Source organism: Aythya marila, assembly GCF_965140915.1.
Source record: "Aythya marila genome assembly, chromosome: 13".
In the NCBI taxonomy this organism is placed as follows: domain Eukaryota; kingdom Metazoa; phylum Chordata; class Aves; order Anseriformes; family Anatidae; genus Aythya; species Aythya marila.
The window spans coordinates 10,188,833-10,213,855 of NC_139054.1; the positions used below are offsets into that span (position 1 = coordinate 10,188,833).

At 54.6% G+C, this 25,023-nt stretch overlaps 3 protein-coding genes across 3 annotated transcripts; 2 read left to right on the top strand and 1 right to left on the bottom strand.

The window, feature by feature from the left end:
• Nucleotides 1–401: 401 nt before the first annotated feature.
• On the top strand, nt 402–13,149 carry MORC4 (MORC family CW-type zinc finger 4; the record flags this gene model as incomplete). The annotated part of the gene is made up of 15 exons (XM_082771105.1): nt 402–409; nt 1,383–1,600; nt 1,748–1,895; nt 2,366–2,519; nt 2,687–2,815; nt 4,275–4,394; nt 4,970–5,061; nt 5,862–5,960; nt 6,322–6,450; nt 8,021–8,095; nt 8,315–8,378; nt 9,820–10,001; nt 11,385–12,081; nt 12,287–12,570; nt 12,996–13,149. 15 exons carry the CDS (start codon nt 402–404, stop codon nt 13,147–13,149), a joined length of 2,553 nt encoding a protein of 850 aa, XP_082627231.1.
• A 7,016-nt stretch (nt 13,150–20,165) lies between these two features.
• Nucleotides 20,166–21,072, bottom strand: CLDN2 (claudin 2). The gene has a single exon (XM_082771201.1). The coding sequence runs from the start codon at nt 20,869–20,871 to the stop codon at nt 20,176–20,178; it is 696 nt and encodes a 231-aa protein (XP_082627327.1). The 5' UTR covers nt 20,872–21,072; the 3' UTR covers nt 20,166–20,175.
• A 3,402-nt stretch (nt 21,073–24,474) lies between these two features.
• RIPPLY1 (ripply transcriptional repressor 1) lies at nt 24,475–24,963 on the top strand (the record flags this gene model as incomplete). The annotated part of the gene is made up of 2 exons (XM_082771106.1): nt 24,475–24,605; nt 24,696–24,963. 2 exons carry the CDS (start codon nt 24,475–24,477, stop codon nt 24,961–24,963), a joined length of 399 nt encoding a protein of 132 aa, XP_082627232.1.
• Between the last annotated feature and the right edge of the window lie 60 nt (nt 24,964–25,023).

Consider the following 25,023-nt stretch of genomic DNA (forward strand, 5'->3'; position numbering starts at 1 on the left):
TTGGAGCCCAGCCGCCCACCGGTGTCACAGTGTCCCCCCTGTGCTCCTGCCCTGTGGCTCTGGAGCTGCTCGGCCTCAGGGCTGGAGGAGATGTCCCCTGGCAGCAGCAGGGCAAGAGGGCAAGCTGCTGTGCCGCCCCATGGCCGTGGTGTCTGGGAGAGATGGGGTCAGAAACTGACTCGATGGAATTGACCGGAGGCAGGCAGGGTTGGGGAGGGAGGAAGGGCAATGAACCCGCTGCTTCCAGCCTGCTGCCCATGGTTCTTCCTTCCCCAGACAGCGCCTCAGAGCCCGGTGGGACAGCTAAGCTCCTCTGCATTGATGTTGTGAAGCTCAAGGGTCACCTTTGTTTAACTTTCACGGATAACGGGGCAGGAATGACTCCTCAAAAGCTCCGCCACATGCTCAGGTAACGAGCTACAAGTCCTCCTCACACCCAGTATAATGTGCACAAGCAGAGAGGACATGAGGTGCTACTTGGGGTGAGAAAAAACTGACAGAATGAGTGTTCTGAAGTCAGCCACAGGACAGCAGAAACCTGTTTTTTCCCGTAACTGCCTCTTTCATGTTTTTAAGAGGCTGCTGTGTTGCTGGCAGGTGCCCAGCCTGCACCTGAGGTCTCCTTTCTTGCTCTTCTGTCAGCCCCGCTTCCCTGTTCCAGGTGTCATCTGCATCTGCAGCATCTCCTTCCTCTCCTGTGCTTGTCAGATGTGCCCATGTGGACAGGGGTGTGTCCTGATGGGGGGTGATCCTCACACCAACCATGGTTGTCTCCTGTCCCAGAATTGCTGCTGCTACAAAATGGCCTGTCTTTGATTTTCCTTCACGAGTTGCTCCTTTCCTAGCTTGCTCTGTAAAGCATGGTCATTTCAGGGCTGGAAGCGTAAGGGTTAGGACCTGGGTCTTTTTTTCCTCTGACAACTTGATTTGATATAAACAAAACGTGAGGGAGCAAAGCAGAGAAACTAACGGTTCTTGAAATGCAGCACACGCAAAGTCCACAGCTCTTCAGAAAAGCAAATGGGCTTCAGGAAATAAAAACAAACAAAAAAATAAGGCCATGTCCCCTTCCCGCCCTGTATTGTGTGGGAAGGAGGAAAGAAATGCCCTGGGCTTGGTAATTTTTTCTGTACTTGCCTGTGAATTGAAGTGGGAGAGGGTGACAGAAAGCTTCAGGAAACCTGAATGAGATACAGCAATAGCAGATGGAAGCTCCTTGCAAAATCTTTCGTCTGTGGTAAGAGAGCAGAAAGCTGGTGATAGTAAGAAGGCGGGGGGAGGAAGCAAAGCTTTAAAAGCTGCTCTGGGGCAAACATGTAGTGGTCTAGGTTGAGATGTGGCAGATCCACACAATAACAGTCCGCTCCTTCCTATGCTTTCAGCTTCGGTTTCACGGAGAAGACTGAGAAGAGAGACCTCCCAACCTGTGGATCGAACGGCAATGGCTTCCAGTCTGGCTCCATGCGGCTGGGGAAGGATGCCATTGTGTTCACCAAGAACGGAGGGGCCCTCAGCGTGGGGCTCTTTTCCCAGACCTACCTGGAAGGTGTACAGGCTGAGGAAGTAATTGTCCCGCTGGTGCCATTCAGCCAACAGAACAGTATCCTTCCTCCCAGTGGCTGAGCTGCTACTATCATCCAAAGGGGCACGGGGTAGCTGATTTTTTATTTTATTTTTTGTCCCCCTGGGGCAAAAGGGAGATAAGTGGAGCGGGCAGCTCTGTTCTCCTTGACCGTGTGGCTTCTAGAGAAAATAATTGTTACTGAAGACTCTGTGCTCAGCCTGAAGGCCATCCTGGAGCATACCCTGTTCAACACTCAGGAGGAGCTGCTGGCACAGTTCGATGACATCCCAGGCAAAAAGGGCACCCGCGTCCTCATCTGGAACATCCACAGGTACGGGGCCGGGGTGCCCAGGGAGGCAGCAGTGCCCCCAAGCATGGGAAGGAACTGATAGCAGAGGCAGCTTCTGGACAGTTCTTGGCCTGGGTGGTCTTGGGCTGCTTTTATCCAGTCTGTGTGCTGGAGGAACAGCTGCAGGGGTTTCCCCCTCCTCCGTCGGGATGACTGAGTGCTTGGGATGCCCTGCTGTGAGTTAGAGATGGGTCTAGTTGTCTGTCACGCCTGTGCAATGGAAAACCTTCATTGTCTGTGTACCGAGACTGTTCCGAAGTGTTCTGCTGCTTTGGTGTTCTGTGCTGAAACGTCTAATTAAACAATTGACTAATGAGATCCGTGGGGCGTGTGAGATAGGCTGGTTTATCAGCTCCTCAGGAGATTCCCTCGGGACCCTGATGCGGAAGAGCAGTCTGGGGAGCTGATGACTGGAGGAGATTGTCCTTATTTTTGCGTCTGGTGTTTTTCAGAAATAAAGATGGGAAGCCAGAGCTGGATTTTGATACAGATAAGCACGATATTCGGTTAGCTGACTTCCTTGCAGAGATTCCAAGGAGAACGGGGCTGCGCTGTCAGGAGAAGGTTCAAGAGTGTGCTGCCCCAGAGATGGAGTACTCGCTACGGGTAAGTTGATGAGGGCTGGAAGGGAGCAGAGTGGCCTTTCCCTGAGCCTGCCATGCACATGAATTGCAAAAAACACGAAATCCAAACTAGATTTTGGGTTCATCTGGAAAAGATTACACGAGACTAGACCTCTGCCTCCTGTTTCGTTGTGCCGTCCCTTCTCCTAGGCGTACTGCAGTGTCTTGTACCTGAAGCCTTGTGTGCAGATCGTCCTGCGACAGAAGAAGGTGAACACTCAGCTGATCACCAAAAGCTTGGCGAACACCGAACACGATTTGTACAAGCCGAGATTCTCTGTATCCTTCCTGACGCCTTTTGGCATGGCTCAGGCCTTGTCTAGTGCAGAGAGGAACTCAAGAGTTAAATGAATAGGGAGGCTGAATTATTTTCTTCTTCCCATCTCCTGGTCACCTTTGAGAAGCCAAGTCCTGATGTGAAGCTTAGAAGGGAGCTTTCAAAGCTGCTTCCACTGGAGCAGTGGCTAACAGGGCTGAGGGGTCAGGCTGCATGTCAGCCAGTTCCTGCCGTACCCCAAAGGTAACGTCCTGTGGTAGGGCAGGATGACACGGGGAAGGGCTTGAGGCTTTTCCTGCCTGGTCAGTTTTGCTTTGAAAATACCTTCTAAAAGGTTGATGTGCTTTTGGAGAACAGTGCCCACAGAGCACAGACTATTTGTTATCCCCAAGTCAAAGCCAAGTGCAGAGAAAAATTTTCCCTTCAAATCTCTCCCAGAAAGAACTTTGCATATATTTTTTTTCTTTTCACTTTGTTTTGAATTACGTCTGAGCATCTTTTACCCCCCTTCCTCTCACGTGCTTAACTGGTGGTTCGGGGTCCTGAATTTCTGTGCTTACATTAATACAAAAATATTGATCAAATATGAAGAATTTATTTGCAAGTACTTAGATACTTGCTTCAAAGGTGCTGTGTCCTTGCATAACCAATGTGCATGAAATAACAGCTCCTTACGATTTGGAGTTTAAGGTCTGCTGTGTATGTATGAAGTGGCATTGTATCGAGAAGCACACGATGACTATGAACATTGCAAAGACATGAACTCCGACTTTAAGAAATAAGCAAATTAGAATGTATTTAGACAAAAAAAAAAATAATAAAATAGCTAAATATTTTAATCCTAATACCACAGTTCCCTATCTGAGAGCAGTCTGTCTGGAACTGAGTTCATGTAACTGTAGTCTGCTGAAGGTGAGCTCTTCCTCCTTTGATGGACTTTAGTGTCGTTATTAGTTGTTAAGATTTCTGCAGCCCTGACTGAATGGGCTTGTTTCGTTTTGTAAACACTGCTGCCTTATCTTTTAATCACAATTAAAATTACTAGTCATTAGTTATCGTGTTTGTGATATACTCGGAGGCAGCTTCCTTGCACAGATCTGCCTCTTCTATTATCAGGGCAATGTGAATGACTATCAGAGGTTTTATTAAAGCTATAACCAAAGCACATTTTGACTTGGCAGGAGCAAAGTGACTCCACTCAGTACTGCTGGATCCAGCTCGCCTTCAGTCAGTTATGTGTTCTTATCTGATTGCTGGCTGCGTGCACGAGGTGGTTGTTAGTAGGCCGAGTGCTGTTTTCTTCTCAAGGAAAGGAGGTGGCGTGCTGAGGAATGCAGCGTGGGCTGCTCCATCCTGCAGCCTCTCTGGTGTGCTTCGCTTCTTCCTGTGGAACTTGTGCATCTCCCCTACTCCTCCTCTAGGGCTTGTTGTTTCTTTCTTCCTTAACGTGTTTTCCCTCAGAGCGAAAGGGTGAAGATCACCTTTGGATTCAACTGCAAGAACAAACACCACTATGGGATCATGATGTACCACAAGAACCGGCTCATCAGACCTTACGAGAAGGTGGGCTGCCAAAAGAAGGTGAGTGGCTGGGCTTGTCTTTTAACCCTTTTTATATGGGAGAGGGGAGGATGGGGCTTTGCAGAAAGCAGCCTGGTACCTACATTGCGCAGTCTTCAGGGGTGAACTGAGGGACCTGATGTCAGAGGCCATGTCCCTAGGATCAGATCAGTGTATGTGTGTCTGGACAGGGCGGCTGTCCAGCTTTTAGTTAGCTAGGAACATCCAGCTGCTCTTTAGTATTGCTGTGGCAATAGCAATAGTTCCAGCTGTGGCCTTGCAGCAGTAGCTCAGAGCTATGGCACACCTTGGAGATGGCCATCTTAGCCGTGAAGGTTCTGGTCTGTCAGTTTAGCCAGCATGTGCTTTGCTTTCTGGAACAAAAAGCTTCAGTATGTGCTCAAAATACCCTTATGGCATGGGGTTTGTACCTCATACATGCTGCTGGCCTGCAAGACGCAGGCCCTGGTGTTGCCGTCAACCTTTGTATCACAGGATTTGGGGCATCTGCACTCCTCAAAGGGCTGCTTTCTTTTTTGTTGTGAGCAGAACTGGCTAAAGCAGCTCTTCCCCTTGGTTTCTGACCCCCAACGCAGGGAGAAGGCGTGGGTGTGATTGGGGTAATTGAATGCAACTTCTTGAAACCAGCGCACAACAAACAGGACTTTGAAGAGAGCAAGGAGTACCGGTAAGACAGACCTTTGCCCCGGGGATGCTGCTTGGAGAGGGCTCTTCTGAGGGCTTTTCAGACCTTTGTTCTGAGCACTGCACATATTCTCAGGTCTGTTTATTCTGAAGTAGCTCCAAATTAGACCATTTTTACTTTCTCTGTTATGCCTAGAGATCATGGAGAATTTTGCCATGGATGCCTGGTGCAAACATAGAGCCCTGGGTTGAGGAAAGGACACAGTGTCTGTGTTCCCTCAGGCCTGGCATCCATGCTTGTTCCCCCACAAGAGTCCAGCCTTGCAGTTGGACTCTATTAGGAACAAAATAGAGTTGAGTGGAGCCTGTGATCATGTGCACTTTAGCAGAGCTGCCCAATCTGGGAACAGACCTCTAAAGCCAAAAAAAAAAAAAGTTGGATGCTTTCAGGGAGCCTCCAATAAAGGGGTGCAACAGAAGGAGGTGACATCCTCCCTCTGGGCACCAGCCCCTGCTCTCCTGGGGTTGCAGCACTTCGGGAAATGCTGCGCCTGGGGAAGGAGACTTGTGACAACTTTAAACTTGTGACAACTTTAAACTTCTGACAACTTTAAGCGAGACGGGGGCAGAACAGGCCAAAGCAGGTTTGTGCAGAACTAAGCGGGGTGGGTCCATTTTTGGCAAGTGTGGGGTGGGTGACAAAGTAGGGTCAACCTAAAACATGGAATTGCAAGTCTGAATCAAGATCTTGGGGAAGGGGGTTGTGTTTGCCCTGGCTGTTCGTTGTTCTGCCCATTGTGTCAGTGGGATTTGTCCGACTTCTTATGGAGTTCTTCCTTTCAGACGGATGATCTCTGTGCTGGGACAGAAACTCAACAACTACTGGAAAGCAAAGATGCAACAGATAAACTTGGGAAGCACGGATGCAGCTCGTGTAATAGCGTAAGGACCAGCTTGCCACTGCTCTGATCCTGTCCAGCATTAAAAGCGCCGCGTTTTCCTCAGGCAGCATGGGATGGGGATGTGGCACCGGGAGGGACAGAGGCTGTGAGGGGGTGACTGGACCCCTCCTTCCTATAGGGAACTGAAATGTGAGCCTGGGGAGTTAGGCCCTGTGGTTGCTGGGGGGATACCACACCACGGGCAGGGTGTTCATGGGAGAGCAGAGGCGTGCTGGCTGCCCCAGACCATTCCATGGGCGTGCTAGGATTGCCTTGGGATCAGGTAAATGCTCGTTTGGAGCAGCCTTTCCCAGTGTTCTTTCTGCACTTGAGATACTCAGGCTGAGTGCTGGTTCTTGCAGAGACAGACCAGACCAGATATGGGTACAATGTGAGGAGTGTCTGAAGTGGAGGAGGCTCCCTGACAGAACTGACCTTACATCGTTTCCAGAGCAGTGGTTTTGTCATCTCCATCCCCTCCACAAATACAGGTAAGGGACTGGCAGGTTGAATCCTGAGTGACTTTTCTCCATGCCATCACACATCTTTGAAATACAGATGTTTTTGTATTTTTGAAATACAAATGAAATGCATGAGTTCCTGCTTTCCCTCCACATACCTGTGAATATATTTCTTAAAACAGACAGTGTTAAAATAGGAACCTGTTTCAGTACATGCTTGCTATGGTCACTGTAACAATCTCTTTTTCCTGATGCATTTAAAATGAGACTGAGCAGCGGAAGCTGGGCCATTTAAATTAAAAGCACTTCTGTAGGAGTGGGTGGGTTTTAGTTAAATGTACTGATTGAATTACAGCCAAATGTTAACCCCGCTAATAACAAAATATGGTTTCTTGTTGAGATCTGCTGACCTATTGGAAGATAAAAAAAGCTTCGCCTCCTTGCTGAGGGTATCAGCTAAAGTGCTAAGCAGAAAGAACTGATAGACTGGGGACTGAGAGCAACTGTCTAGATTTTACTGAAGGAAAATCCTTTCCTCTGATGAGCAAATTCCAGAGTGCAGCCAGTTTAAATGGCTGGACTGCCTTTATCCATTGAAATTTGGCATTCCACAAAGATAAATAAGATAGCCTTTGTAATACTGTTATGGAAATCATCTGGCTTTGGAGGGAGAGGGTAAGTATTTATGGCATAGAAAGTAGATGATAAAGCCACTTTTCAACAGAGAAAGCTAATAAAGGAGTGGCTCCATTTAAAGCTGCTTGATACGTTAAAAGTCTGTGATCTGGGAGAGGAAGCAGCATAGATTACAGATGGAGACAGCTCTTTGTCAAGCCACACAAATGGACTGTGGGATTTGTGAGTACCTTCAGAACAACCTGGTTCAAGCGGGCAATCACACAGCAAGGTAGTGGCAGAGCAGACCAGGCAGCGAAGTTACTGTGGAAGGAGTAATTAGGATGGCCTAGGTGTACAGATCATTTCTAAATTAGGGTTACCGTCTGAGGAGGGAGACCTAAGGATGTGTTTAACAGTTCAGTGAAAGCATCTGTGCACTGCTTGTGACTGTCAGAAAAGTGCTGCTTCCATTTATTTTTACTGGTTTTGAAGATCCGTGTATGCAGAATTTGTGCCTTGTGCTTCAGGACATCCCCGTGAGTGTACAGTGGGGCACAGGGGGAGCTTTCCTGCAGACTGCTGTCACGTGGCTCGTGACTGTGACAGTTTCTCTCCTTTGAAGCAGCTGCTATTAGTGGTCTACGCTGCCCACACTGGCTATGATGCATTCCTCTGTCAGCTCAAAACAAGCAGAACTGGCTGGCATACTGTATAGTGGGCTGAGCTCCATCTCGTAGTCTGCACTTTATTGCTCTTCATCTATGTTATTTTGTGATTCAAGTGGCTCTTTTCCATTTAGTGTTTCAGCACAGAAGCATTTAACTTCTTCAGTTACTCTCTCGATCCTCTTTTATCTGAAATCCTAAAGGATCAGCGATGTTGCTTCGCTGTCCAAACAGTGGAGATTTTTGGTGGGTGAGGGGAGTCAACCCCTTCTTTCACACACTCAGTATGGTTGGCTGGTTGACTGCTCTTGTTGTAGAAGCTGTTTGGTGCCCGAGGAACTGGAACACAGTGATGAGAACAGCCCCAGATACAGACTGAAATGCATGAAGCAGTGAGTATATCCAGTTCTACTTTGCAGCTCAGCTACCTGGAGCAAGAAGTGGGGAAAGGGAGGCATTGGGTGTCCCTGATGCAGCAGTGGCACATGGTTCTAATGCAGGAGATGTCTGCTGCATTCCTCCTTTATCCCATTCTACTCCTGGCAAAAGAACATTTTACTCCTCAGTATGACAGCAAGAAGAAACTTGCTTTTTTCCCTTCTGTGTTCTAGGGAGCAGAGTGGAGGGAAAAAGAGGAGAAGTTCATCCTTGTCTGAGGAGAGTGTGGAACAGCAGGTGAGGCAGGTGGGAGAAGGCTGCAGGAAGCAGCACAGGGAAAGCCTTTGTGCTTGATGCTCTAGGGCTTGGCAGGTTCTTACCCCTGCCTCGCTGTTGTTCTCATTCCCCCAACAGGAGAGACACCAACACATGATGTTGGAGCATCGTATAAAACGAGACCTTAATTTTTATCTGCCTACAGCTCAGAAGTGCTTCAGACTCTTAACAGGAACAGGGACCGAGGCAGTTCCTGACCCTGTCCTGTCACTCCTGCCTAGAAGAGGAGAAAGAAAGCAGAAAGCTTCCTGCTGATTTTTCTGGGGTTGCAGGACAGGTTCTGTGTGGCCGCCTCTCCTGTTTTCAGGTTAACTGGTTACATAAAGACTCTGATGTTTTGAATTTTCAGGAGAACTGTCTTTCGGACACGGCTGCCCAGAATGGGTTCTCCGGGCAGCTCTGGACACTGCAGCATGCCATCAGGTTGGCCATCCTGTAGGGACAGCTCCCCCCCAGCACTCACTGTAGTGTTCAGATGTCTTCCTGTAGCTCTGCAGCTCCAGCCTAGTCCCTCTGTGTGCCTTCCTCCCAAAGATACCTTCATGTCGCATGCCTTCATGTCTTTTTCTCAGTTCATTGGAAGGGACAAACCTGGTAAGGACAGGGGATTTCTCACCCTCCTTCCCACAAACCGTTTTTCTGCTGTGTCCCATCTCTAATAAACTTGCATAGTGCAGACCATGTAGGCAAATGAGAGTCACTGTCAGAGTCTGCCCCAATTTGAGCCTTGGAGGGTTTCTGGGAGTACCTCTGTGCTCACTCAGGTTTGTCATCTCTTCCGTCTTGCAGCATCACGTTCTTCTTTCTCTGCTTTGCTCACGTTTCCTCCACAACACGGTCATTTCATGTTACTCCAGGCGCATGGATGTAGAGGCAGCGTGTCTGCTGCATGTTTGCCTGTAAGAAGCATGAAGGCTCTCACTGCACAGCAGCAGGCGCTTTGTCAAAGCACAGAGGAGCTGACACGCTGTTCCCAAATCAAGGAGAAGCACTTCTGCAGCCTGAAACACCGCCTGTGCTTCCGTGGTACAGGGTGGTGGGGCGGCAAGGGAGCAGTCTTGCTTTGTGGACAGTGACTGCACAGATTTGTCATGAGTCAGATAACTGCAAGGAGGCCGGGTCGCAGCTGGCAGCTCCTTGGAGTGGTGTCTGTTGGGAACGAGACCGGCCCCTCGTTGCCAAATGGATATTAGAGGGACTGGAAACTGAGCCTTCCTGGTTGAGCCCCAAGGATCACTGTTGCTGGGGTGTGCTGGTTCTAGCACCTGTCTGGTGGAACCTGCTCAGAAGGGCCTTGGTTGTCCTGCTGTCTTTCCTCTTGGCTAAGCTTTGGTTTCCCCCAGTGCAGCTGATGTACTGAGGGCTGTTGGTTTACACTTCTCAAAGTTCATTTCTTCCCCAGGTGTCACCCCCTGCGTCCGTGTCATTGCCTGCTAAAACCAGCAGTTACACCTGCCCTGGGAAGCTGGAGCCTGAGGAAAAGTACGCTCCTGGGACTGGTGCCTTTTCCCTTCCTCTCAAAAAGATGACTGCAGTCCAGGGAGGAGATGGACCTCGGGAGCAAGACAGCTGCTTAACAGCAGGGTAAGTGGTCATAGGGTGCGTGCTTCTGCCCCACCCATGTTCTTTCTTCTGCCCACGTGTTGGGATCCATTCTGAGGTCAGCGTGGAAGCTCTCGGTGAGGTGCAGTTTGTTGGAAGTCGTGTGCTGGCCAGAGCCAGTGGATCTGTCTCCCTGGCTGGGAGATTGGCTTGCAGGGCTCAAACTCTCCTTCACGCTCCTGTGTCCTGACGGAGAAGGTGAGCAGGGAGGAACTGAGGGAGGATCAAATCGATGGTTTTAAATCCTCCAAGTTTCAGCTCAGCCAATGGCCTGTCCATGTCGGTGTTAACACCTTCACACCCCTTGGACTTAAATGAATTTCCATGTTGACAGTTCTCCAGTGCCATGGTCAGTCTGAATGGCAGCTGACGTGGCTGCCTTTCCACTGCCAGAGCCGGAGAATTCAGCTCTAGGAGTTGCTCTGTACAGAGGGTATTCCATCCAAGGGAAGCTGAAGACCACGTGGCTTCCAGTACGAAAGCAGGTTTCTGGGGAGAATAATGTTTCTAAGTCTCACATTGTCTTAAAGTCTTTTTTTGAGATATAATGTATTTATTTGTATATTTTCGAATTATCTTCCTTCCCCCCTCCTCTGCTGTTTGTAATTCTGCCTGCAAGTGCTGAAACTGTGCATTTCAGGAGGGAGCAATGTGGGCTTTCTCCCACACGGTGGCACTGCCAGCCTGTCTCTGCCCCAGGTGGCAGCCTGGCCGAGGGGCAGCCCTTCCACGTCTCCCCTGTACGGCCTCTGGGCTGCATCAGGGCAGGGCCTTTCCCTTCCTCAGTTTGGTTGTTACAAACAGGTCAGGCATCCGGGGCTCCGACAGGTGCAAGATCTGGTTGGGTTTGTGACCAGACATGCTCCAAATGATTTTTTAGCTGAAGAAACTTAGAGTGGCAGCCCGCTGGGAACAGACCTGCCTGGCGTGTGAAATGAAATGCATTTGGCAAACTAATTTCAGATGGGACATTTAGCACATTTCTGAGTTGTTTTTTCCAGGGACCACAGTTCAGCCCCACTGCTGTCTCAGATGGGGGACAGGCAGTGGGGTTGGGTAGAAGGGAGCCAGAATCTTTCCAGCTCTGTAGGCCCGATGCGTCCCCTGCATGAAATGGGCATGGTAGCTACTAGTTGTAAGGGAGAGAGGGAGTGTGAGGAGCAGAGTGGTGTGAAAGACAGATAGCACGAGTTGTCCTGAGCAGCGATGCCTCGTACTGGGCAGCAAACACCTGGCCAGGAGGAGGATTGATCCCCACAGTCAGAGCTTGCTCATTTGCTACAGGTGCAGCAGCTACTGAGGTCAGCTGTGCTACGAATGGGAGAGGCTCCTGCCTGCTCTCACCCCCATTTTTTTGTTTTCCAGCAAGCCCAAGTTGACCAAAAAAGAAGAAATACCGGAGAAGGCTGAGAACATAGTGGTGGTTTCACCCCCAGTCCTGGCATCTCCTAGCCCCTACTATTTCTCTCTTCCAAAGAGCTTTGTGTTACCTTACCAAGACGGGGAAAACTTTTTGTGTAGAAAACAGGAGGATCTGAATGTAGGTGGCAGCTCGCACACTCGTGTGCTTGAAGAGCAGCCGGGCACCAGCCTTGCTGACAGTGTGCCACGCTGGGAGCGATGCTGCCTTGAGGCATTGCCCAGTGGCTCAGCAGAAGATCAGAAGACTGGTGTGATCCAAGGCGGGCAGAAAGAGCAAATGCCAAAATTGAAACCAAAAAGATGGCCTGCAGACGTGAGTGTTTGTGTAAATGCGTGCAGGAGCTCAAAGGACATGGAAAATAAACCTTTTTTGCCAGTTGTCAGTGTTTTGAAGGCTGCTACAGGTGGTGAAGCTCCCATTCAGCTCTGCCCCTTTGGATGGCAGCAGAGACTTCACAAATTAAAGGTGGAGAAAGCCCCAGACCTCGGTGATGGAGACAGAGGAGGAAAAGAACTGCAGGTCCTCAACAAACAGGAGCAGGAGGGCATGACAGAGCAGGAGGATGTGAGAAGAGCAGCAGAGAACATCTCTGTGGAACTGAAGAACATTTCTGTAGAGAGGGATTTGCTTCGGTGCAAGGTAGCGAATATGCAGCTGTGTATCCCTGCTGGCTGGGAGGGTGTCAGAGAAGGTGGGTCAGGGAGGAATAAAGAGACAGGACGGCTGCAAAAAGAATGCACTGGGCTTTTTCCTTGGTCTGCTGACTCTTAACTCTTCCTTCAGGCCTGGCAAAACTCATTTTATCTTGCTGGTTGATACCATTCCTGTGCATTTCACATTTCAGGTGGAGGAAATTGAGCGTGAGAAGTGTTGCCTGAAAACAGAATTATTGGAAAGCCAACAGGAACTGGCGACGCTCAGACCTCAGAAGGTGGAAGGCTTGTACTGGAGTGAAAAACACACGGGTTACTGCCAAGCTGAGCTGCAGGAGCTGAAAGCAAAGCTGGCGAGGTCCGCAGAGGAGAAGGCAGAACTGATGGAGAGACTCAAGGATACAAAGACGCAGTTAGAGGCGCTCAGGGAGGCACAGGTTTCCTGCAGGGGCCCAGAAGAAGACGACGTGAAGAGGTGAGAACAGCGGGCTGGCCGTTTGGCAGTCCCCATCATCCCTAACGTGGGGGGAGAGGGCAGGAGTAACCGTGGGCTGCCATTTCCACGGGACACTGCTGCCCTGCTACCCGTCAGGCTGTGCAGGTAACGGGGTCAGAACCGAGGATCCTGCTGGCGTGAGGGGGTGGAATCAGCAGGTGAATCCAGATCATTTGATGAGGCTTCAAAGATGCCTTACAGAAGAGTGCTTTGTCCGTGCAGTGTCAGTGCCGCACTGTGGCACATTGTTGCTGGATCCCTCGCACACTGTTGGGTCTGTAATGGAGATCATTATGGGATGGAGCTGGAAACCCCAGTGCACGTGGTACTCCTAGCAGGGGAGGCGGCAGCTGTGCCTGATGGGAGGTGTCTGACTCCTCTCCTGGCTTTTCTCTTGCCCGCAGCCTCATGGAGAAACTGAAGAAGCTGCGTGTGAACGTCAGCTGGCTTCTCTCGCTCATCGTTCCCCTCGTGGAGCTCCAGGATATTGACTTTGAGTCCGATCAGGTGGACGAGATCCTGCAGAACGTACTGGAGGCAAACCGCACGCAGCAGTAGTCATCTCCGCTGCCGCTGGGCCTTCTGTACATCAATAAACCCCTGGGTTCTTCACTCCTGCTCTCGGTGGTCATTCTGTGGGGCAGGAGGCTCTCTTCCGTGCCCTCCCCTGCTCTGACAGGCCCTGCTTTCTGCTCCCTGTTGCTGGAAGCTGGGTTTCCCTGGGGGCTGGGAGCCTGGAGGTGGTGTGAGCCCTGGGGATGGCACAGGCACGGCTCGGACACGGCCGGGGGCAGCGTGACGGCGAGGATCTGAGCCCTTGCACTCGGCCTTGAGTCCGTGGTCTTGATCGGCCCATGCAGCAGCTAAACTGGGTCCCTGCCTGCCTTTTTCCTCCGGAGTGCATCTGTTTGTTTGTTAAATAATGTAGCAACACAAGGTTCCTTGAGCTAAATTTATCTCTGCGTGTAGCTATGGGAACAGTTGGTGGCATGGTGACGCTGGGGCGTGCAGTCAGAGCTGCGAGGCTCCGGGCTAGCGTGGCTGAGGCAGCTTCTTTCAGCAGTAGCTGTCCTGTGGGGGAGCTTCTCCTTTAAACTTCCTTTTCAGGCCTGCTTGGCTCTTTTTTAGCCAGCAGCACGACCACCCTTTTGGCTCAGGGAACTCAGAGAACATGGGGCAGACGTCGGTTTTGGGAGCAGCCAGGTATGATGCAGGAGAAGGGCCACACGGACCAAAGGATGCTGTAGCTGCCCGTCCTGCCTCCAGCAGGCTTCAGAGGCAGCAAATAAGGGCAAGGGCAAGTGGTAGTCTGTCAATATTGCTTAAGCCTGTATTTATCTCCAGCTCACAAGCTTCCCAAATCCAATGTGGTTTCCTGCAGGTACAAAATGCCTGGCTTAAAGGAGCTGAGGAGAACCCCTCTCAAATTCCCGCAGTCAGTTCTTGCTTAAGGGACACATCTTTCTTGGGCACGTTCTCCTGGTGGGCCTGGAGGGCAGGGCGTGTGTGTGTGTGGCCAGCACACTGTGGCTCTTCTGACATGACTTAAGCACTTCATTTGTCCTGCAAAGGCGTGAGGCCACATGACAGAAACTGCTCAGGTGGTGTCACCAGTCAGGTGTTTGTGTTGCCTGAGAGTCGGGAGTTGAGCAACCCGGCTGTGTGCACACAGCGTGCCTCATCCTGCGTGCTGAGGACTTTGCAGCCTCCTTTTCCCCTGTGGCTGGGCTTAGCATGCAGCACTGCACAACTTTCACTGTTGCTGGTGCAGGCAGGCAGGATGTTATCAATACAAGTGTTTTTTTTTCCCCTACAGTCTGTAGGTATTGTGCCGCTGTCTACAATTTTTGATCTCCCGTCCTTCTGTTTGAGTCCTGCTCTGTGTCTAGCTCATGTTTCCAGATCTCAGATCTGTGTCTATGAGCTCTCTTGACATTTTCAGATTGAGCTGTCTGCTGGGTTTTCAGGTCAGTACTGCAGGTGGTAACACTTGAGTTTGAAGGTAGCTCCCTTATCTCCCTCCATTCATGGTTTGAAGGCAGCGTTTCTTATCTCCATTTATGTTTGCTTTTTTTTCTTTTTTGTTTTGACATCTTGCCAGCTGGTCCTCAAACCACAGGATAACACCCCCGTGGCATTTCATTTTCAATAGAGCTGTTGAGGAGATCAAATCTCCACTGGGATATCACAGTGAATTGAAGGTTCCTTTCACAGCGTTTGGGACGCTTGCATTAATTTTACAGTTGCATGAAGTGCAGTTTTGCATAGCCAGAGAGATTGTGGGGAGCTGTCATGCTTCTGGCCGTGCTGGGAAGTTTTATACCATAAGCGAGTCATCCTTTGAATCATCTGCCGTGGGAAGGGGAAAAGACGGAGCTTTATTTTCTTCTCCAAAGCTGCTGCTAAAGCGGGAAATGTCTACACCTCCTTTCGGCTTGATCTCCACATGTGTTAGCTAGTAATCTTGGTTGCTGCTGCTCTTTGCATCTTTTTTATTCCATCCCATTATAGCTAGCTCTGGGATCTGAAGTTTATCCCTAATAGTACTTGACCTTATTTCTTTCGGAGGTTATTTACAGACATCCCCGATGTTTGTCGTGCCGTGTGTGCCTGTACCCTGTCTCCAGGACCTTGGCTGCTGCCGTGGTGGGAGCCGTGGCAGAGCCTGCACAGCTCAGAGCTGCTCCTGTTCAATTCCTGCCGCCCAGGGAACGGAGCCCGTACTCGCATGACATACAGAAATAAGGCGCTTGGGCGTTAGCAACAGGAACGAGCTTTTCTGAATGAGGAGGTGGTGAGGAAAGGGCAGCTTTGATGCAAGCATCGATCGGCAGAGATCCGTGCGCCTACAGAGATGTTTAACAGCCTGTGAGCAGTTAGCGGGTTTCGTACTCTCACCTCTGCGTCTCGCATTACCAGCAAGGCAAAATACAGGCTCTCCACGGTGATACGTGGGTCCCTGACATTTCTCGAGCTGCTTTGTTTTCCTCGGAGGAAAGAAATCACGCAGAACATGGTTGCGCGAGGGAGCGTTTCCGAAATGGATGCAACTTGGCAAACAGTGCAGCTGTTTATTTTCCCTTAGATAAGCTGATATCAAAGTACCTGATTTTGAAACTTGGCACTTCCCTCCTGCATCTCCGACAGCACGCAGCGTAGCGCCCGTGCCAACAGCTTGCGATGCCGTAATGGTTTGGGGGAATTAAGTTGTGTGGTGAAGATAAATCCTTACTGCAGGTGAGGAGGTCAGTGAAGCATCTCAAAAGATAAGACCACTTGGCAAAGCTTTCTCTTCCTGGAGTGCTCCAGGTCCTCCCTGGCAGTACCATGCCGTGCCTCTTGGACCCTTGGAGCTGCAGCAGGCGGCCCTGGCGAGGCTCTGGAGGAACCCAGCCTGTCCTGCAAGGCGTGCGGGTGCCCTGCTCCATCCCCCCCGTGAGCTGGGAGGCTCAGCGCTGCGTTTCGTGGGCAGCTTCCCTCTGTTTTACAAAGATTTCCCGTGGGAATGGGTAGCTCAGGGACAGCCAAGGATAAACTCGTCTCTTCCAACATGATGGAGCTGCCATCGGAGTGCCTGAGGGTGGGATTATTCCCCTTGTCAGACTTTTTCTTAGCCAGGAGTCCCTGAGCTGGGGGAATTAGCTGCACCTGCCTGTGCTCTGTGCAGCAACAGCTGTTTGCAGCTGCAGACTTACAACTTAGGGACATTGTAAGTCTGGGAATGCAACAAGGGGACAGTCCCCAGCCCTGCGGTGCCCGCTGTCCTTGCCTTGCAAAGGAGGAGTTGATTATTCCTGCCACCTTATTCCTGCCTCTTATCGGTGCCCCCTGCCCCAGGTGCCGGCAGGGAGATGGAGAGAGCAGCCTCGCGGCCTGGCACCACCGTTGCAGCGAGGTGGGTTGGGAAGAGCAGGAGGCCAATGAGGAAATGAGCCATGGCCGGAAAGGTAGGGCTGATCAGAGATTAATTGATCTCTCCCCCGCACGCTGACGGCTGTCCCCTGGCCTCTGCTGCAGCCAGGGGAAAATTGAAAGGCAAAGGGCAGCGTGGTCATCCCAGTGCAGCCTCCCTGGAGCAGCTCAAAGGGCATGGGGGCATCAAGGTTGTGGAGCCAGTGGTGGCCTCGGCTCTGTGACGCCTGCAGACCTCTTGGGTGTCTCAGAGGCTTGGAAGAGCTCTCTTCTTGCTTCCACCCACCCTTTAAAAGGAAAAGGGCTGAAAATTTGGGTAACAATACATCCGTTGTGGCAATCTTGGGAGTGTCTGCCAGGTGTAGCTGGTGTTGTGGGACTTTGCTCTGATGACCTGGAGAAACTTAGAGGTTTTCTAGGGAAACGAGTTCAGGGTAGTCATGCTGTTCTGTGACGTGGGTTTTGTCCTGATTTTAGCCTTTTTTAGCAAGCTGGACATCCCAGAAATAGAGAGGATATTGCAGGTTCTGTGAAAAAAGGCACCTGCTCAAGGAAAGATTAGTTCCCCGCTGTGGGAAAAGCTGCTCTGAAGCACACCCTTCCTTCGAAGTCCTGGGCAGAGGCAGGAGGCGGCCCTGGGGCTGGTGAAGCCTCCTTGGTTCCTGTTCTTCTGGGATGACTTCAGGGTCACGCTGAGAGCCTGGAGGGGCTTGGCTGCCTCTCGGGCTGGGTGTCTTCGAGGTACAGACCTAGAAGTTAACTACAGAAGTTACCTAGAAGTAACCTACAGGTTAGAAGCTGCCAAACTAGGGGCGCCCCTGGACTGCAGGCCTCAAATGGCCCGGTGTATCCTGAGCATGGGGACAACAGGCTCGTTTGGGATGATCTGCGGCCTGGTTAGCGTGGTTGCAGCTCGGTTTGTTCACCCCAAGGTGTTCAGGACCCTCTGGCCTCACTCTCTTCCTTGCAGCACGCTGCTGCTTGACCAGAGGTGGGCAGGGGAGCTGCCCAGGGTGCCTGCAGAGCTGAAGAGAAGTTGCACCGCACTTCCCAGTTCTCCAGGATGGATTTTGTCTGGAGACGAGCCCGCTTTCCCTGGCACAGGCTGTCCAGCGAAGCTCCAAGTGTCCAAGACCAGGTTGGGACTGGGTGGGCTTTATGGTCCTTTCCGACCCGAGCCGTCCTGTGATTCTATGATATTTCTGTAAAATCCCTGGTGTAGCTTCGATTTACACTCCTGTACGAGTGCATCTTGCTGATAAAGCTTGTTTTGCTGGCTGAGTTGGTGTAGGCTGCGCTGATAAAAGATTGTTGCTGCTGCAGATTGCATGTGTGCTGGCTCTGCTGAGATGGCTAACCTGGAGCTCCTCGAGGGTAGATTAGACGTAAATTACGGAAAAATGCGATTGTGATGTTAATGTAATGCCATGAAGATCGAACCCTTGTGTCCTTTTCATGGGCCCAATACCTGATTTTTCAAGGTTAACAGTTTTTATAGCTCTTCTGATAAATTTCTGAGCTGTTGTTCGACCTCAACCAGGAAAGTGTTTTCTAGGAGCCTGCTGTGGTGCACCCAAAGGTCCACTTCCCCTCTGTGTCATGGAGTTTGTTCCGCCTTGCTTACCTCAGATTTCTTCTGTAAAGAGCAAAAGATCCTTTAGGGCTCCCCAAAAGGTCACTTTGCAGAACATGGGAGGCCGTGAGGTGCAGCACAGGCCTTCCCTCTGACAGAAGGTGTCCCCTGAGGAGGAGCTGGCTCCTCACCTGCAAAGCCTCCCACTAAAACCAGAGGAGCTGGGCACCACCAGCCTCACCTTGGTGTCCCGGCTCTGTGCCTCCAGCCACAGCCGTCCCCAAGATTTTGGGAGGGCAGGAAGCCCCTGGAGGTGAGGTACGGGTGCCCCTCCAGGCTGCAGCACAGCGCGGGAGGCAGCTGGGGGCAGGAGGAGGGCAGAGGAATGCGGAGGCCGTCTCCAAGTGCCTCGGCCCATCAGGAACTTGGCCTCAATTTTCTTCCCCTCCCTCCTCTCCTCTCCGAGGGCTTCCCTGGGTTGCACTGGGGGCAGAGACGGTCTCCCCCAGCACCTGGTCCCGTGCTCCTTAGAGAGCCTGTACGAATTATTTGCTGCTTCGGATCCACTGCCCTAGGAGGGAACAGGAAGCAGCTGTGGGGTGGCAGAAGGAGTAAACTCTGCCTGCCTGGAGGGCTCCTCAGTGCTGTGGGATCCAGCCGGGGCTGCCCCTTTTAACAGGTGCCTCACGTGCTGCGGGATGCCCGGGGAAGGTGGCATCGCCTGTACCTGTCCCCAGGGCAGGAGGGAGCTCTGTGGGGGCTGCCTGCAGAAGGCGTGGGGCCAAGCAAGCGTCCTTCTGAGGAGGAAGCTGGGGCAGAGTGACGTGCTTGCAAACCCCATTTCTTGCGCCTGTCCCCGGAGGTTGCAGCCCATGGCCCAGGCGTGGCTGCGGGCTGGTGTGCCAGGCGTTTATAGCGCCTCTATTGCTTCAGAAGATAAGGGCACGTTAATACTTTATTGCCCCCCGTCTTCATTTGAGGCACCGTCCGGAGCCGCGGCTCTTGCTCCTTTTGCACCCCCGGCCCCAGTGACCCCGGGGCTCCCTCCCCAGGGCAGCGCCGAGCGGCTCCGCTGGGCACGGGCCCTGTCCCCGGGCTGTGGGGAGGGGGCACGGCCCGTGCCTGGAAATCGCCGCGGTCCCTGCCCGCGAGCATCTTCCTCAGGGAGAAGGGGAGAAAGCGTGACTCACGCTGTTATCGGGAGTGTGTTAGCCCCGCGGGTACACACGGTTTCACTGGCGCAAGGTTAGTGGTGACGTCTCAGTGGGGAACCCGGTGCCCTCCTCGCCGGAGCCTAATCTAAATCGTTTTACAAGGGGCTGACAGGTGAACTGAAACCTCCGGGGGGCAGGGGTTATCACGACTCTGGCAGTGGGATGCAGGATACGACGGGCATCGGAGCTGGCACGGGAGGTAAACGCACCCGTTGCTCCGCCACAGGCTGCCTGCACCTGGACCCAAGGGCTCCGTGGGGAGGGCTCGGCCCTGCCTCCCCATCCCAAACCAGCCCCTGCAGGGACCCCCCGGGCTCAGAACCCGCCTGCAAGCCCCCGCCGTGTTTTATTTCTTGTCTCCTGTAAGACCCAGAGCAAGGGATGGGGCTCCCTGTGTGTGACGGGCACTGGGCAGGCCAGCACAGCCCCGTCACAGCCCACCCTGCCAGGTGAGGTACTGGGGGGCTTCTGGCCCCCTGGTGCCGGAGGAAAGCTCAGTCACAGCCTAGCTAGAAACACAGATTTATTGCGACATCGGTTTGAAATCAGCACTGCGCCCCCACCCGCCTCCCGCGGTGATTCAGGGCCCCTGGGGGTGCCCCGATCCCCCCACAACCCCTCCGTGGCAGCGGGAGAGCCCTGGGGGGGGCACAGAGTCACTGTCTCATGGGGGCAGCTCCTGCAGGCTGGCGGCACCACGGTGGGAACAGAAGCCAGGTTCGGGGTCCTTCACCGTCAGCCTGGGTTTCTTAGCAGTCAAAGTGACCAGAGTCAAAACCTGAGCGGGCTGAGCAGGGGGGGTGCCCCCGCGTCCTCTCCTCTCTCTGCCTTCCCTCGCTGCCAGCCCAGGCGTTTGGGGGAGCTGGGAGAGGAGCTCCGCCGCCGCTAGACATATCCCGTCAGGTTGTAGGAGTTGAACTCGCTCTTGGGCTTCTGCGTCGGGCTGACGGAGGGCTGGGGGCTCTTGCTCGCCAGCAGCCGGGACGGGTAGGCGTTGGAGTAGGCGACCGGCGAGTCCCGCGAAGGGCAGGAGGCGCAGAGGATGAAGCCGCCGATGAGGGTGAACAAGGAGGAGATGATGCCCAAGTAAAGAGCCTCCCCCATCTCGTACTTGGTGCTATCGGGGAGGATGGGGTTGTAGAAGTCCCGCAGCACCACGTGGATGTTCCACACCAGCGGGATGAAGCAGAGCAGCCCCCCGAGGACGAAGGCCACGCCACCCACCACCGCCACGCGGTCCTTGCCCGGCGAGCCCTGGCCGAAGACGGTGCACCTCATGCCGGCCACGGCCAGCAGGCAGGCGAGGGAGGAGACGGCGCAGGAGCTCACCATCAGGGCCTGGGCCGCCTGCACGTCGGAGGGCAGGTTGAGCATGGAGCTGTAGATGTCGCACTGCGTGATGCCCGTGCTGTACGTGGCGCACTCCATCCACAGCCCCTTGGTGAAGCTCACGGCCGTCACGATGCTGGAGCCGATGTAGGAGCTGATCTTCCAGCTGGGCAGCAGCGTGGTCGTCAGCGTGCCCACGTAGCCCAGGAAGGCGATGGTGTAGCCGGCCAGCTGGAGCCCCATGGACACCATGGTGGGGCCGGGCGTCGCCTGTCCTCCTCCCGCGCGCTTACCTTGCCATGGCCCCGCTGGCGGCTCCTCTCGCCGGGCCGAGCCTTCGTCCCGCTCCCCTGGGCGCCAGTTTTGTGCGGGCCCCGCGTGTGGGTGGGAGCAAGAGGGGAGGAGAGGTTACCTGCAAGAGTGGAGAGCAATCCCTCCCCGATTAACGATTGACCCGAGCCCGTGGAGCCGCGCCAAGCACCCTTTCACCTCTGTTATCTTCCCAGGCAAGCTTCAGAGGCAGGCAGAGCGGCGCTGCCCGGGCAGGACGCCAAAGCTCTCCCTGCTGCCGCGGCCGTGGGCAGGGATGGGGAGCCCGCCCGGCCCCGCGGGGCCATCTCCCACGGGACCAGGAGGTGCAAGGGCAAGGAGAGCAGCGTCTCCTGGTGCGAGCCTCCCCCCTGCCTCTTCCTGCCCCCCCGTGTTGTATGGGATGGAAATATTTCTTCGCTGCCACGCGTGCCCCGAGCTGCTTTTGCAGGCTCAGCTAATCCTTATCTTCCGCTGTCCGGAGGGAAAAAGCCAAAAAGCTGCAGCTGCGTGCTGTGTGTTCGGGACCTGCCGGTGGAGATTTGGGTGGTGACCCCCCGAGGCTTCCCCACCGGAGGCAGGGGGTTGCTCCTGTTCCATCGGGGCTCACTTAAGGCTTCTGCTGCTGCCTGCCCACCCTGCGCTCCAGCGGGGCTGGGACAAGAGGATGCGCTCTCGAGGCTGAACTTTGGCTGCCAGCTCTTCCATGGCACGGTGACAGGGAGGAACGGCAGGTGCCGGTGACACCTGTGTCCCCAGGAGAGCCCAGAGACCCGTGGAGGACAGAAACACATCGGGCACAGCGGGGTGACCCGTCCTGCCGTGGGGTGCAGCCCCTGCTCCCTACGGGGGTGCTGGTGCCGTGGTGGGAGTTTCCCCTCCCCACCTTGGAGCGGGCAGCGGGGTTTTGGCAGGCGCAGGTTTGTTTTCCCTTCACCTTGTTTCAAAATTCCCCCTGGTGCGGTTCTTGCGAAACGCCAAACCACACGGTGCCGCCCGGCCACTGGCCTCGCGCCCTGGGAAAGTTGCCGGCTGAGGGTGCAGCCCCTGCAGCACCTCCGAGGTCTGCTCCCAAAGTTCCCTCACTCCTGTCTCCTTTCCCAGGCACGAACCAGCCCCTCTGCTCCGTCTTAGGGCTGCTGCTCCTAAATTAGCACCCCGGGACCCTTGTGGGGCTGGCAAACTGAGGCAGGCGAGGGCTCGGTACTTACGGAGGCGGCTGGGGATGCGGGGCCAAGGGAGGCTGCAGGCGAACGGGACCGGAGGGGGCTCGGTGGGGCAGGGCGAGTGGCCGGGGACCCGGGGATCAGGGACCGCGAGTTGTTTGCGGCGGCTTTGCAAAATCCATCTACAAATCTCAGCCGGGATCAGAGGCTTATTGCAGATCAGAATTAAACCCTTTCGGCATCAGGAAGGATTGGGGAGCTGGGCTGCCTTGTTTTGCTTGTTTTCTATTAATTATCAGGGTTTGCCTAAGTGGCTTGGGATGCCAGGCTGCAGGGGGCTCGTGGCGCGGGGGGGAGCGAAGGGAGCAGAGCGAGGAGGAGAACCAGCTGCAGAGAGAGCCAAATTCCTCCCTCACCCTGTGGGCTCCAGGGAACCTTCACCTTTGGTGGTGATGCCCGGCTGGCAGGGGGCACATCGGGGCTGTTGCTGCCTGTGGGGCTCAGCAGCCCCTGGGAGCTGCCATGGGGCAGTGCAGCGGGCAGGAGGCGCGGTGTCCCGTGGCACCCCGGCACCCCCAGCGACGGGTGCCTGCTGGTTTCATCTTGTGCCCAGGTCTGATCCGTGCTGGGCTGCGTGCCCGCTGCTGGCAGGTTGAACTCCCCAGCCCTGCTCGTGCTCCGCGGGGTTTGTTATCACAAGGCTCCTGGCCCAAATGAGGAGCAAATGGGGACGGTAATGAGGGCTGTGCTCGCGCCGTGCCCCCTCCCGCTCCCCGGCTGCCGCAGATGGAGAAGGGCAGGGGGGGCCCCCGGTGACAAATTGCACTCGGAGCCCGGCCAGGTCCGGCCGGTGTTTGGACACTGGCAGAGCTACAGCAGGGACCATTTGCTATTTTCTTTCCTTGTCCCAAACTGAAACTCTCCCAGGACCGGGAGGTGACCTGCCCGCCAGCAGCACCTCGCCTCGAGTGCCTGAACAGGGGCGTTACAGGGGGTCAGGGCGTGTAGTGGTGCCAGGGGGGTACAAACCTGGGCAGGACCGTGTCACCCCCTGCCTTCTGTCTTCCCCCTGTCCTCTCCTGAGCATCCTTTCACCCTGGTTGCTCTGTGCTCAGCCCATCACGCTGCCCCACCGTGCCCATCGCACACTGCCGTGATGCCCCAGCACTCCTGAGCCCTTCCCAAATCCCCTCTCCCTTATGCAAACGGCTACAACGAGCACTTAATCATCCTCCTTAATTGTCTCTGCCCTCCTCCGCTGCCCCCCTGGTGCCCCTGGTGATTTTCTCACAAACGGTGTCTAACTTTTCCCTTCTGTGTTTTGCTTTTCCACCGGAGCTCCCAGCACCCCGCTCCCAGTCCCCCCCAGCCCTCTGTTTACACAACTGGGACAAATTTCACACCCGTACTGCTGCCCCCAGCCCCGCGCTCCCCTGCCCTGAAGAATTTGCGAGTCCCTGGCCGGGGCAGGGCTATAAAAGCATCCTTGCCAAGGGCTCGCAGCCTCGGAGGGGACACGCCGCTGCCCATATGGAAGGTGCTGCCTGCCGCCTGCCTCCCCGCTGCCTGCCGGTGCCCCGGGACGGTGCTCACCCAGCCCCGGGGCTGGAGCAGAGGGGAAGGTACCTCGGGTGCTGCCTGCCTGGGTCGGGGTGGGTGGGCTCTGGCTGGGTTTGGGTGAGGGCTGCGCTGCTCCTGGCTTGGGTCAGGACCCCGGCACTGGGGGTGCAGAGCCACTGTGACCAAGCTGCTGTCCTCACCCAGGCCCCTGCCTCTCTGGAGACCGTGGCTGCCCCAAGAGGAGGAGGAGGTGACCGGGCGGCAGAGGGAACAGACGGACACTGTGAGTGCTGGGCTCCCTGCTGGGGCTCCCCTTTTCCTAGAAAAAAAGGCAGAAAAGCAGCCTGGTGGCCCCGCACTCCTTCACCCCTATGTCCCTTCACCCTGACATCCCTTCTGCCCCCCAGCCAGAGCTAGCTGGAGCCTGCGTGGGGGTGGCTGTGTCCCTAGGGAAAAGGGGGTGAGAAGGGGACACCCTTGGCACCCACGTCCCCCAGCACATCGCCTCTCCGGACACATGGCTGCTCTGTGGGGGCCTCAAAGGGACGCCTGTTCCCGGCCCGGCGGGCATTCCTCAGGGGGTTAGCGGGGCGCCTGGGCACAGCGGGGGGGATTACTCTGGCAAAAGGCCCTTGTCTGGGGTTTAGGTGCCAGCTTCCTCTGTGGGGACGCAGGGACCTAAATCCCAGTGGAAGAGGAGTGAGGAAAAGCAGGGTTGGGAGGAGCCTGGCTCCATAGGGACTCTGCATGGGGGCTGTGAGGTGTAATCCTGCACCGATGGGAGAGAAATGGGAGAAATGCCCCTGCTGCCACCCCCACCATGGCAGCAGGAGCCCCGGGGGCAGCTCCCACCCTGGCTCTGTCTCCTCAGGCCCAGCCTCTGGACGTGGCAGATGTGGCGGGGGACGGCAACCCCAGCAAGGCGCTGATGCTTTTCCACCACCCGGTCAGGTACGGCCCTGCCACCATGCCCCTAACGAGCCCGAGGGCGGCAGGCAGCGGGGGGGGAGGCCTTCATCCATCGCCCGTCTCCCCCCACAGGCTGCTCTGGCCCCGCTCCAAGTCCTTCGACTATCTGTATGGCGTGGGGGAGAGCCTGCTGCGCAACTTCCCCGTGCAGGCCACACTCTGCCTGTACGACGACTCGGGCAGCGAGGAGGAGGAGGAGGAGGAGGAGGATGAGGAGGATGAAGAGGATGATGATGATGAGGACCATGAGGAGGAAGAGGAGGGCGATGCTGGGGGTGCTGTGCTTATGACTGGGGCTGGCTCCCTGCTGCCAGCAGCCGGCTCGGTGCGGCCGGTGTGAGGGTGGCGTGTGTGGTGTGGGGATGGAGAGGGCGAGGCCGTGAGCGGTGTGGGGATGGAG